Source organism: Macrobrachium nipponense, chromosome 22, assembly GCF_015104395.2.
Source record: "Macrobrachium nipponense isolate FS-2020 chromosome 22, ASM1510439v2, whole genome shotgun sequence".
Taxonomy (NCBI): Eukaryota; Metazoa; Arthropoda; class Malacostraca; order Decapoda; family Palaemonidae; genus Macrobrachium; species Macrobrachium nipponense.
Window position 1 is genome coordinate 77,999,035 of NC_087213.1, and position 14,958 is coordinate 78,013,992.

At 35.0% G+C, this 14,958-nt stretch overlaps 1 protein-coding gene across 1 annotated transcript in view; it reads right to left on the minus strand.

Moving 5' to 3' along the window:
• LOC135198816 (3-ketoacyl-CoA thiolase, mitochondrial-like) overlaps window positions 1-14,958 on the minus strand; it is an 82,207-nt gene that overhangs the window by 13,670 nt on the left and 53,579 nt on the right. The window contains exons 6-7 of the mRNA XM_064226783.1: window positions 10,293-10,468; window positions 3,147-3,347 (exon numbers count right to left, since the gene is read on the minus strand). Of these exons, the coding sequence (XP_064082853.1) occupies window positions 3,147-3,347; window positions 10,293-10,468 (377 nt within the window). The remainder of the gene's footprint in view (window positions 1-3,146; window positions 3,348-10,292; window positions 10,469-14,958) is intronic.

Sequence of the window (14,958 nt, forward strand, 5' to 3'; positions counted from 1 at the left end):
AGTCACTAGCACAATATTTCGATCTATGGTGAATTAAAAAAAAAACTTTTTCCTTACATCCGCGCAGTAACTGCCGAAAAAATCTGAAATTCTTTCGTCCGATTGTAGTAATGTTTGCACAGTTTTATATTAGCCGTTACAAAGTTTTACATATGAAAATGTGTGCAATTTCATGTAGAATACAACAAAAAACAACCCGTGGTTGTAGCTTTATCAGTTTTGAAATATTTTCATATAAATAACGATGTGCCAAAATTTCAACCTTCGGTCAACTTTGACTAGACAGAAATGGTCGAAAAACGCAACTGTAAGCTAAAACTCTTACATACTAGTAATATTCAATCATTTACCTTAATTTTGCAACAAATTGTTAAGTCTCTAGCACAATATTTCGATTTATGGTGAATTTTTGGAAAAAAAATTTTCCTTACGTCCGCGCGGTAACTGCCGAAAAAATCAGAAATTCTTTCGTCCGATTGTCGTAATGTTTGCACCGTTTTATATTAGCCGTTACATAAAGTTTTATATATGAAAATGTGTGCAATTTCATGTAAAATACAACAACAAAAAACCATGGTTGTATCTTTTATCAGTTTTTAAATATTTTCATATAAATAACGATGTGCCAAAATTTCAACCTTCGGTCAACTTCAACTCGACCGAAATGGTAAAAAAAGCAATTGTAAGCTAACACTCTTACATTCTAGTAATATTCAATCATTTGCCTTTATTTTGCAACAAATTGGAAGTATCTAGCACAATATTTCGATTTATGGTGAACTTAAAAAAAAAACTTTTTCCTTACATCCGCTCGGTAACTCTGCCGAAAAAATCAGAAATTCTTTCGTCCAATTGTCGTAATGCTTGCACCATTTTATATTAGCCGTTACATAAAGTTTTATATATGAAAATATGTGCAATTTCATGTAGAATACAACAAAAAATAACTCATGGTTGTAGCTTTTATCAGTTTTCAAATATTTTCATATATATCACGATAAATAGAAAAAATTTTACCTTCGGTCAAATTTAACTCGACTGAAATGGTCGAAAACTGCAATTGTAAGCTACAACACTTACAATTTAGTAATATTCAATCAATTACCTTCATTTGGCAACAAACGGAAAGTCTCTAGCACAATATTTCGATTTATGGTGAATTTTTTAAAACAACTTTTTTTTACGTCTGTGTGTTATGAATTCATGCATCATTTTGTGATAATATTTTCTCTGTTGCTTTGATCGTTTTACAATTTGTTATATACCAAAATCATCGCAATTTAGTGTACAATACAACAAAAAAATCATTAACTCATTAGCTTTAACCATTTTGCTCACAGTGCGATTTGTATACAATTATATAAAATTTTATTTTTGCGCTGTCATATATTCCAATATTTATGTATGATAATGATATTCTTTTTCAATTCTGATAGTTGCATACTAAACTTCAGGCAATGACAAAAAAAGGAGCCAAAAATAAACTCTTAATCTTGAAAACTAAGCGTGCTGTGATTTTTTGAAAAATAAATTTTTTCAGCTTCAGTGCTCACTCCCGAACGCCGCCGGCATATGGGAGACACTTTCAGAAATACCAGCACAGCGTTTATGGGTTAAAAAGATTTTAATAACTTGAACAAGTTTAAAATTACGCCCAAGATGGTGAAAACTCCCACTCGTAAATACTGCCACTATTGGGTGCAAGTGTACTGTACGATAGTCATTTCCTTTAAAAAACCTTTTGGATGGAATTTCCTCTACCTATCCTCTGCCAAAAAAACCTTCAAACTCCTCTATTTAATTGTTCGCTAAGAGTTCCGCTGAAGGAAGACTTTGTGAACCATTTGAGGTTTCGGGGACTGGTGGATCATGCGTGTCTTCACTCCCGTTAGGTCTAACAAACTTGGCTATGAGCACCTCTCTCTCTTACTTCCTGTTCAGCAATGACAGATTTCAAGTTGTCGACTGCTGCCAAAATGGAAGTTGCTCTTTCCTTCGTCTTTAACTTAAGAACAAGCTTTTTAGTTTCGAGAAAATAGGTCTTCTTCTTCGACTTCTAGGCAGATGCATACATGATGCAGATGATCAGAATACACTTCACAGATCTGAATAAAATGTATGGTGATGATGATGATGATACTGATCATTCACACACACTGTGCTATATCACAAATGTGTGAGGGTGAGCATTCCGTCTTAGCTGATGGCCGATCAGAAGCCTTCAGAATACACTTCACAGATCTGCATAATACATATGATGATGATGATGATACCGAACATTCATACACACTATGCTATGACATCACAAATATGTGAAGCGGAGCCTTCCGTCTTAGCTAATGGCTGAGCAGGAAATTTTTCTCTCACATTCCCCCCACCCCTTCTCTCAGATACCAGCGAACAACCCCCCCAAACTAAAATACTTGGAAAAAACAATAGATTTGATACGTTTGTGGCGTGTGACTCCCAGACTTTGAATGGCTTCACAGATACAGAAAATCTATTTTTGAGAACTAGCAACTGCATTAAAGGGGAATCGCACAATTCGAACACGTGTATTTCGGGATCAGACTGTACACTGCATAAGGTTTATTTCGGGACTGGACTGTACACTGCGTAAGGTTCAGGGGTATCTTAATTTGCTCTACAAATCTCCAAAGACACTTTAATAATGCCTATAGTACACTGTATAAGGTTCAAGAGTATCCTGATTTGCTCTAAAAATTTAAAGAACACTCCCAATAAATTTGAAAAGGTAAACACACTAAAACTCCATTTGAAACACTCATTGTTACGAACACTGTTTTGATACAGTAAGAACAGTAATGCACAGTACTGTACTATATGAATTAGCCATACAGAATACCCAAATTTTCATGAATATCAGCTTGGCATGGAAAACAACACATTCTGTTTAAGGAAAATCATTCTATGAAATAATGACTATCATGGCAGAAAAAAATGAAAAATAATCCTAGTTCAGAAAAATTAATGCTGATCTCTAGATACAGAAAAACTAACACCTTCAATAAAAGACATTTTTTTCTAAGGTCTATTGGTACACTGAAAACTAAATAAATCAAAGTTCAATGATTCCCAAAGCAATTAACACTGCATTTAACTTGACAGCGTAACAGAAAACTTACCTCAACCATCCCAACATCCTTCAGTTCTAAACCTGAAACTTTTAGTAATTTCTGAATAGCTGGCACAGGACCAATACCCATAATGGTTGGGTCAACTCCAGCAACTGCATAACCTACTAAGCGTGCTAAAGGCTTGAAACCATGCTCCTTACAAGCTTCTTCTGAAGCTAATACAACTGCTCCAGCCCCATCACATATTCCCTGAAAGGAAGTAAGAATGAATTTCAGATAATATAATGATAATATTCAAGTAAAATGGCTTCCCTTCATTATATATTCCCACTAACATCGTATTGTTGATTGAATTATGGAAATTTGACAATCAAGTCCAAGAACTGGGGCACTTTCAGTATGAGTGTTTGAGACACCCAAGAGAGGGAGATGGAGTGTTTGAACAGCAAGAGGAAAGTAAAGAAAAAGGCTAAAAATTGGGTGCAGCTAGGGGCAGAGGGGAAGCTGCAAACCACCTTTCATAATGCCTACAGTGTGCTGGCATCACTACCTTTCCCCACCACAGGAACATCAGGTATTAGTATTGCCAATTACAATACCTGTTATTAATACAATACGCACTTATTGTAAGACCACTTGTTTCATTACGCATCATGGCAACACTGCATTTATATGCGGCAACACCACTATTGTTTCTCACCTTATATACAATGCATTAATCAGTTCCTGCCCTGTGGTCACTGAGGAGTGAAGCACGGAACTTCCTTCCGCCTTCACATCGCTGTAGTTGTCAATATATGGAATTTTAAGAACCTACAGTTTCATTTCTTCACCCTTCATTCCATGGACATATGTGACAGGGTTACAAGTCACACAATAACAGAGCCGACCAAAGTAACGTGACAAACTGCAAAGTGATCTTGGGAGAAGCGTGTCTTAAACAGCATGGGTTGGTGATGATGGATTTCAAAATGAGCGGTAGGAAACCCAAGAAGAGATAGAAAAGATCTAGAATTAAGATTTGGGAACTTAAAGAGGGAAGGGGGGAGCAATTTTGGAGGACTGTGAGAGAGAAACATCTGGAAAGGGGGAATGTAGAATTTGGACAGGGTAATAGAGTGGAAAATATCTGGGCAGACATGAGAGACACATGTGTGGGGAAGCAGAGAAATTCCATAACCATCAGTTATGGAGTGTCGAGAGGAGGAAAGTGGTGGTGGAATGGAGAGGTGCAATAATCAATTAAAAGAAAATCAAAAGCATTTAAGGACTGGAAAGTAAGACATGCACAGGGTGCAGAAGAAAGATACTGAGAAGAGGAAAGAGAAGTGAGGAGGGGGGTAGGTATGGCTATAGGAAGGGCACCAGAGCAGTTGAATGAAAGACTGAGAACAAGAGAAGGAGAAAACAATATCTATAAGATTTCAAACTTGAGGAAAATGAAGAATGGTAAATCACCAGGTCCATCAGTTCCAAATTGAAATGCTCAAATTACTAAGTGCAGAGGGGGACAAAAGGATGCTGGATTTATTAAAAGCCATATGTGAAGAGGAAGAAATACCAAGGGATTGGGAGGAGAGTCTAATGATGTATGTATGTATATCTATATATCTGTATATCTATATATATATATATATATCTATATCTATATCTATATCTATATCTATATCTACTATATCTATAATCTATATCGATATCTAATATCTATATCTATATATATATATATAGAATCTATCTATCTATCTATCTATCTATCTATCTATCTATCTATCTATCTATCTATCTATCTATCTATATATATATATATATATATATATAATATATATTATATATATATATGTAAGTGTTTACATAATAAAAATATGGAATGTTAGTCCATATATATAAAAGATTGCTTGCAGGAATGTGATCAGACTAGAGACGCTAAAGATGACGTATACAATAAGTATGTAGGCTAAGTTGACATGCCGTCATCTGTGATCATTCATTTGTTTTGAAACAGTCCAAGCTCCCTGCTTGAGACAACTACCCCGACCTATGATTCAAACGGCCTACGTGATCTGTAGCGTGTCTCATTTGATTGTGTGTTCGTATGAAACTATGTCATTTGTATGTATGTTCATATGTTCGAACTACTGTCTGTTCCTTCATAACTTGTAACAGAGATGGTAGACGGGCAGAACAGAATTAGCTATCGTCATTAGAAGACCTGTATCTCTTTACCTAAGCTTTATCATGTAGAGAGAACAGAAGTAGCCATCATCATTGGCAGAAGCGATCAAGCTATCGTTATTAGAAGACTTGTACAATCATATCTGATCTCAGCATGTAAAACTTCAGAAGAATATATCTATTTTTATACTTCGTGTTTTCTACAAGAACCTCCTCACCATGAGTTTAACACATCATCGTCGTAACCAAGAGATAATACCGAATTCGTAAGTGATCTACAAACCCCAAGTCACTCCCATGAATATGGAAGTGCAATACAACCGACTTAGCCGTAAAATTATCGCAAGTCTAACATTACCTCATAGGGCGCCTTATCATACAAGGCACAAGCCCTAATATATATATATATATATATATATATATATATATATATATATATATATATATATATATATATATATATATATATATATACAGGCGGCCCTCGGTTAGCGGCAGGGGTTCCGTTCCTCGCCAACAACGCCAAGCGATTTTCGACGCTGAGCGATTTTAAAGCCTACGGCCGCCGCACACCTTCTTTCGAAACTCTAGACCAGTCAAAGGGGCCGTAATCCCACAACGGCGCAATAAGTAAAATTATATTTATGCAGTATAGTACTATAGAATTTACTGTACAGTACATGTGGGTGTCTAGAGTATGTAAAGATATAATAAAGTTTATACATGTACAGGTAGCTGTAGTGTTCAGGTTACAATCATTAGTCCTTACGATAGTTCGATTTTATGAGAGATCAAATTACAATGGCCTAACTTTATCCATCTTCTAGTTACATAAGTTCAATAACAGCAAAAGAGAATGATGAAAGTATGGTTTTAACGTTATACTCGTTGCGTGAACGTGTACAACCATGAACAACCGAACGAGAAAACGACTTTTTTTTTTCTAAGTACAACCGAACTGGATAACATCTGTTTGGCTTGTATTTCGATCATCGTACTACAGTGCAACATTACCGTATTTGTTATAAATGGCGTTATGTATAGAATAGAACTGAGATATCTTAATGTAATAACTTTATTCGCTATAGATCAGAGATCAATATAGATTAAAGATCAATCGGGAAATATACCGTTAAATTTAAACCTACTTATGACTGAAGCTGAGAAAACTGTTCAAGCTGCTAATGACTATTATCGTACATCGGCAACAAGGATAAAACTGCAGTAAACGTCTGCCATCACACACAACCATAGATAAAATCATTTTAATCAAAACTACTGTGCTTGAAAGAACACATTTTACTGTTGGTTTCACGCCGATATAAGATAAATAACGTAAAGTTCGTATCACGATGATATAAAGGATTACGTATTGCGAACGGAATCACGTAATTTTTTACGCAATAAACATGCCGCCAACGTAATCTGTTAACGAAAAAAATAGTAGTTCACATTCACAACGAGACAATTCAATAAATATTTCCACCTAAAAACACGCTGTATAAGGAAAAATAACTTTGACTCATATAAGTCAAGTATCTAGATATTCGTTTATGCTAACTAGAAGCAAGAGCATTCGCTCAGAATTGCGTTATGGTGAAACAGACTCGTATTCATCAGCTGATTTCAAACCACAACATTGGCCGCTCCGCGGAATACGGGCTTAAGTTTGCCGTAGTATTTTAAAATACAATAATATGAGAATACATACAATATTCTTGGATACAGTGAAATAATGTATAACTTTTTAAAGGATTTATGGAAAAGATGCATAATTAATAAAATAACACAATGCATTTTTCGGAACTGGCGGACAAGAACGAACATGAAAAACCATCCCCTGACAACGTGGAGCGTAGTTACAAAGGCTGCCTTAATTTGTATCTTATTTCTGTACAAAAATGAAAATACCTTTACGCAATATATTTTCATACACATATTAAACAGAAAAGCATAAACATTTGAAAAATCGACAAATCGATCGCTAAATTTGCACTCATTTTTTTTTTTTAACTCTATATTTTTGGAAGAGCGGCAGACGGCGGCAAAAAAAGTGCAAATTAGCGATCGATTTGTCGATTTTATAAATGTATATGCTTTTATGTTTAAAATGTGTATGAAAATGTATTACAAATAGGGTATTTTTATTTCTGTGCAGAAATATGATAAAAAAGCAGCTTTTGAAACTCCCCTTCAAGTTATCGACTACGATGTGTTTTTCAAGTTCGTTCTTGTATGCCGCCGCGGCATACAAGAACGAACTTGAAAAACACATCGTAGTCGATAACTTGAAGGGGAGTTTCAAAAGCTGCCTTTTTATCATATTTCTGCACAGAAATAAAAATACCCTATTCGTAATACATTTTCATACACATTTTAAACATAAAGCATAAAACATTTATAAAATCGACACATCGATCGCTAATTTGCACTTTTTTTTAAAAATAACGATATTTTCGGAAGAGCGGCAGGCGGTGGCTTACAAGAAAGAACATGAAAAAACATCGTATTTGGTATCGTGAAGGGCAGTTTCAAAAGCTGCCTTTGTATCATATTATCATATTTCTGTACAGAAATAAAAATGCCTTTCACATAATACATTTTCACACACATTTTAAACAAAAGCATGAACAATTATGAATCGACACTTCCATAGCCAAATTTGCACTTATGTAACTCGATATTTTCGGCATAGAACAGCGTCAGAGGCATATATTTTACCCTAATACCTACGTAATAACTCCATAAAATTTGTTAATATAATTTGCATAACCTTTATGGTCTGAACGGCATTTCTACATATGTATGAACTCGTTAGACAACGGCGCTAGCGGCGCTGTTAACTGAAATTTGTGCCGTAAAGATACCTTTAAAATGCCTTATTTTTTTAATGAATATTTTTGACGACCGCCGTAAAACCGATTCGCCGTTGAGTGATTGCGCCGTTAACCGCGGGCCGCCTGTATATATATATATATATATAGATATATATATATATATATATATATATATATATATATATATATATATATATATATATATACTATATATATATATATATATATACACACACAAGCAGAAGGGAGATGTCATGAATTAAACTAACAGAGCATGGAGTGAAAGTTTTAGAAAGTACTGAATGAGAGATTAAGAGAGATTGTAAGGATCAGGAAACAGCAGTGTGGATTTATAAGAGGAAGAGGGACGGTGGATGCCATCTTCATAGTAAGACAGCTACAAGAAAAGAGGCTAGAGGGAAACCAGGAACTCTACTGTGCATTCATAGACCTAGAGAAAGCATATGATAGAATCCCAAGAGAAGTGATGTTTTGGTGTTTTCCTTAAAGGAAAGTCCCAGAAAAGTTGGTTAGGCTGGTCAAGATGATACGTAAAAGAACGCGCACAAAAGTAATAACAGCAGTTGGGGAAACAGAAAACTTTGAAGTTAGTGTTGGATTACACCAGGGACCAGCATTAAGCCCATTTTTGTTTGTGCGGGTCACGGATGTGTTGCGTGAAGCGATCAGGAATGAAGAGCTGTGGGCATTGTTGTACACCAATGATTTGGTGATTACCACTGAAAATAAGGAAGACCTACAGAGAAGGGTTGGAGAGTGGCAGGAACCTTTAGAGAGGGGTGGTTTAAAGGTGAATGTTAGATAAGAGGTTTTGCTGAGCAGTAGGGAAGATAGAGACAGAATAGTAATACAAGAAAGAAGAGGCTCGATTATAAAACGGGCAGAAAAGTTTAAATATTTAGGATCCACTTTAAGCCAAGAGGGAGGATGTGAGGCTGAAGCTGACAGTAGGATAAAAGCTGCATGGAGGGAAGTGGAAAGAGGTAGCTGATGTGGTGTGATAAGAAAATGCCAATCAAGCTAAAAGTCAAGATATATAAACACAGTGATAAGACCAGTGATCTTACAGTATTACTGTACAATTTGATCTCTTCTGTCTATGCTTCAAATAGAAGACTGATATATCAAATGATGAGATGGTTTGGACATGTGATGAGAAGGAATAGAACAAGTAACAGCTGGATAGATAAATATGAGATTTGGAAGTCGCAAGAACAATAGAGGGGCCTAGGAAAGCATGGAGAAAAGGGACACCATAGAAAGCATTGGGAAGGGGGACACATAGCCTAGAATGCATGAAGGGGGGGACATATAGCCTAAAAAAGTATGGAGAAGGGGGACAGCCTAGAAAAGCAAGGAGAAGGGAGATGCATAACACCTAGACTTTGTGGGAGTTCAGAGAAGAATGAAGAGAAATCCATTTCACATCAAAGCCCTTGTAGGGAAAACCACTAAAAATATGTTTATGATGATGACAAGGATAAGCTGCTATTAGTCAACAACCTCTATATGATTTTCCTTGTACAGGCAGTCCCCGGTTATTGGAGATCTGGTTTTATGGCGTTTGCCCATCGCCAAAAATTGGCAATGTTCAGTGCCATAATGCTTTGATTTCCAGTTATTGGCGCTGATAATAGAGTTATGGCATTAATACATACCCAACAGAGGTTGCCAATTTTTGTTTATTGGCAATTTTCGCTTATCACCAAGCCGTCAGAATGGAACCCTTGCCGATAACCGGGGACTGCCTGTATTGTAATACATTTTATGATCAGAGGATATGCATCCATTTTTGAGAGGCTCTGAGCTTGTGCTGTCATTTTATTGACTCAATTAATGAAATTTCTTACCACACTTTAGCTCGTTAGAATTCTAACATTTCTGTGGCATAATAAAGGTAACTGGATTACATACATATGTGTATATCAAAGAGTTTCATTTTGATGAACAACACAAAAATAACTTTAGTTCACAGCCATTACATGAATATTCACAAAAAATTCTGCATTTTCAATAGTAAATATTCAACATACATGAAAATGTTTACATTTTTAAACATTTGGTTATCACTAAAGAGCTGCTAATAAAATCCCAAACTCCTTTAGATCATATTAAAACATGTAAAACTCAATCACAAAAAACAAAATGGAAGCAGTTAACTTACAGAGGCTGTAGCAGCAGTAACAGTTCCATTTTTCTTGAAGACTGGTGGCAGCTTTGCCACACTTTCCAAAGTAGATTGTGGCTTTGGGTGTTCATCTACTGTCATATCAACAGGCCCCTTCTTAGTTTTAACAGCAATAGGTGCAATCTCAGCAGTAAAATGACCATTATCCTGAGCTGAAATAACGTAAAAAAAAAATTATATATATATATATAGAATACTATTATAACATTAAATACTATTATAATATTACTAATGTATTAAGTAATTTAACAACACCACTTAGGTGTTACTACTCATAATGCTCACCCAAAGAATGTGTTCTTAAATCATATTGAAGAAAGACAGTTAGACATCCAAGTGAATAGAGAAAAGGATAAAATAAAATTTGCAAAATCAAAGTAATGCAGCCAAGACCAAAACGACACAACGATGAACTTTTAGTACTATCTACAGTGTTCTCATAAAACATGCCACAGATATATTCCTCTGAATGTGTTCAGGTTATATTCTTGAACCCCATACATAGCTCATATATGAGCTTACATCATGAGTTGATGATGATGGGAAGGTGGAAGGCAAAGGAGATAAAGATGACTTAGGTTTAGCCTCCAACATTAAGACAGCTAGGATGTGGCTATAGTATCTATTTAGCCACTTAAATTTTTCCCTTAATGTTAACCCCTTGTTTACAGTTTTGCCTGAAACCTATCATTTACTCTACTTCATTTCCTTAAGAAGTGGTACTAAGGATATTTTGGTTCTTTGATTTACTTTCATTGCAGTGCTTGAGGAATAATAATAACCATAATAATGTAATAAGTTCTCCTGGGTCTGTCTTCAGGAATATTTTTCCTCAAGCAATTTTATCTATTTTCTTTTCAAGTTATTATTTACAGGATTGCATTTTCTCAATTGATATTTTGCAAATTTGCAAATTCAATGACAAAATTTTTGCAGCTACAGCTGTGTAAGCAGTGGCCTTTGCAACATCAGTTGAAGAACCTCTTTATTGCTTCTCTAAAATGAAGTTTCAAAACATTGCAAATTATTTCCTTGGACTAAGAGTAGAGCTGTCCAGCAGTGTGGAGAGCTTTGCATTTTCATAATGTTTTACCACAACAATAGGTTTAAAATTAAGTCATTAAAGTGATGCTGACCGGAGTATCTAGTGGGGTTGGTAACTACATGTGTTTGTTTTTTTGTGTGTGTGTAGGTGTAGGTCAATTGTCCTGCTTGTGTTCTGTAGTGTTAAGAGGAAAGTGTGACTGAGGGTGGGTTGGGCAGCTGGAGTGATTAGGTTTATGTGGGGGGGATTTGCCCGGCAGTTTTTAAGCTTGTGGTCCCCCCACAATGAGATTTGACTACTGTCGACAAGACCTAAAAAGCTAAAGAAGTATGTTAAAAATCTAGAGTACGACATGAACATAGGCATAGATAAGTACTGGGAAGCCTTTCTAAAGGAATACACAGAAAAACGCTCTAGATGTATAACATTAAGGCAAATACTAACAAATTGCAACCCTCAGCCTAAGTGGTTCAACAGAGAAATTAAAAACAAAATAAGAGAAATAGACAGATTGCACATATTAATGAACCCATACCCAACACCAGAAGAAGCAAGCAGGCATAAAGAACTTTGTAGAATGGTGGACAAATCAGTAAGAAATGCAAAGATGAGTGAGGAGAGAGAGTTGCATCAGTTTGTAAGGAAAATCCAAAAGAATTCTTTACGCATGTTAATAGTAGGAAACCAATAAAAAATAGCAAAAGTCCCTTTAGGGACAATAGAGGAAAGCTGGTGAACTCAGACTTGGAAAAAGCAAAACCTGGAGCACTCAGACTTGGAAAAAGTTAGAATAAAATTTTTACTAGTGTTTTCACAATTGAAGACACTACCTCAATACCGGAACTTGCAACTGAATATGAATGGGCAGAACCATTGGACAAAATTATATTTACAGAAGAGGACATTACAAACAAAATAGATAAACTCAATAAGTTCAAATCTCCTGGCCTGGATGGGATTCATCCAAGAGAAATTAAAGAGCTAAAAGGGAAGATAGTTCCTCACCTATATAAACTCTACAGGAAAAGTGCAGAACAAAGAAAGGCACCAAAAGGATGGAAACTAGGAAATGTGCCGCAGCTTACAAAAAAGGTCCAAGAGAAGAGGCGGGAAATTATAAACCAATCTGTCTAAAGTCAGTCGTTTGTAAGATTTTTGAGTCCATAATTGCAGATCAAATTGTGAATCACATTGATACAAACAACTTGTTTTTAAACAGCCAACACGGTTCCAGACAAAACAGATCCTGCGTATCAATCCTCTTGGAGTTTTTTCATAACATGCCTGGTATTTATGACAGTAGTAGAGCATTAGATATATTCTACTTAAGATTTCAAAAAGGCCTTTGACAAAGTTCCACACAAGAAACTAATGACAAGAGTTAGAACTTAGGAACTGAAGGAGAAATAGCAAACTGGATAGAAGACTGGCTAACTTATAGAAAGCAGAGTCGTAGTAAATGGTGAAGAATCAGAATGGGCATATATGGCAAGTGGAGTTCCTCAGGGTTCAGTCCTTGGCCCTCTCTTATTTTTCATTTACATTAATGGCATTGATGTAGGCTTAACTAGCAGGATAGCCAAATTTGCAGTCGACACCAAACTAGGTGTAAATGCAGCAGACCCACATACAGTGGAAAGTTATAGAAATATAAAGAAAATGTGTTCAAAAAGATGGCAAATGCCTTTTAACTGGGATAAGTGTGAAGTGTTACAAATAGGAACAAACAACCCACAGTGCATAAAGCAGAAAAGAAGGCACAGAAACTAGTGGGATACATAAAGCGGCAGTTCAAATACAGAAACAAGGAGAGTGCTGCAGCTCTACACATCAATAGATAAGACTTGATCTTGAGTATTGCAATACAGTTTTGGTCACCAACACTAAAAAAGGATATAAATAGATTCTATTGTGGGAACTTCTTTACATGCAAGATATGTGACACATGGAATAAACTGACACCAGAAGTTGTAAAGAGCAACAGTATGGAAGAGTTTAAAAGAAAGTTAAGACAAAATCATTAGGACACTGTGAATGAACAGTAAAACCCACTCCAAGAGATATGTGAGCACATGATGTCACCTCAGATGGACTATTAAGTCTTTGAGACACCCTAATCCTTGTAACTCTATCTCAAGTTAGCTGTGCATCACCGCAATGACGTGTGATTTTGTTCATCGTTTATGCTAAATTTTATCGTGAAAAGCTTTATTCTTTCACTTACTGTTTTGTTGAATATGGTTATCATTAAACTATACCGTGTCTTATTCAGTGCACTGAACACTGGCTCAATTAAGACTTTTTATGTTTTTGTTGTTTCTGTATTGCATCTGATTTCAGATTTTATCATGATAAGTTTATTGTGAAATTCCCTTTTTAATACATACAGTATACTATTTTAACTCTATTCTCTCCTTCTCTCTTAAATATCAACACTCCCTTGTTCAGTCTCAAGTCAACTGCGCGTGACGTCACCGTAGTGATGTATCATTTATACTAAATTTTCTATTGAAATGTCTTATTCTTTTTATTTATTTTGATGAATATGGTTATCATTAATTTATAAATTACAAGGAAAAAACATGTTAATACAGTTTTTCTTGTAGAACACAGTAGACCGTCGAATAAAAGTATGAACAAGATAATTGGTCAGTTCAAAGTACAAGTAGTATTATTTGTTTTAGAAACAATACAAAATTTTTTTTGGGAAAATTTCTTTAAAAAAATGGAATGTTCAACATAAGCAACATTTGGCAAACAAGGTACCAAAATATCAGGATGTGAATAGCATTCATAAACTGAAACTGGCTAGAGAAATCATTTTTACTGAATACTATACATATAGGACGAACAAAATTGACTGTTGTTTTCCTTTAATTATGTTAAGCAGAATCGGTTGATTTATCTTTTGATGTTGTTCTTTAATTATATTCAAAACCGTTTATTTAAGTTTTATTACCCACTACCAACAATTACTTATGCTAATTATATACGGAAATATATGATTTTTATTTGACTTTTACCCCACTATGAAGAGTAGTATGTACATATAAACATTTTTCTCTCAAGTAGTAAACAATTCAGTCCTAAAGCATACTGGCTCAGAATTAGGGCAAATGGACAACTGAGAGAGCCATTCAGCACTATGATGATCAATTATATATTTTCATAACTACTGTACAATACATTATTGATTGTGAAAATCTAAAAGTACAAATATAATTATTATTAAAAATCATAATGAATATTATAAGATAGTACTCCGCTTTTCACAGATAAGGCAAAGGATCAATAGGCCTTGCCAAACATTTATAAGTTAATATTCAACATTTTTCTATATTTTCATTAAGACACAAACAAAATGTAATATGTATTTTGTTTTTTACACTTTATATGCAAAACAAATAGACCTACAAATTTTGTGCTAAAATAAACCCTCTGCAGACCATAAAAAAAATAGTGTCAGCAGTGACAGTCCCAAGTAAAAAACTAACCAAGCTTTCAAAGATAGAATATATGACAGAACAATACAGTTAAAATCTCCTTAAAATGGAATGTTATTTAGCTGGCTACCAAGATACTGTTACCTTGGCCTAT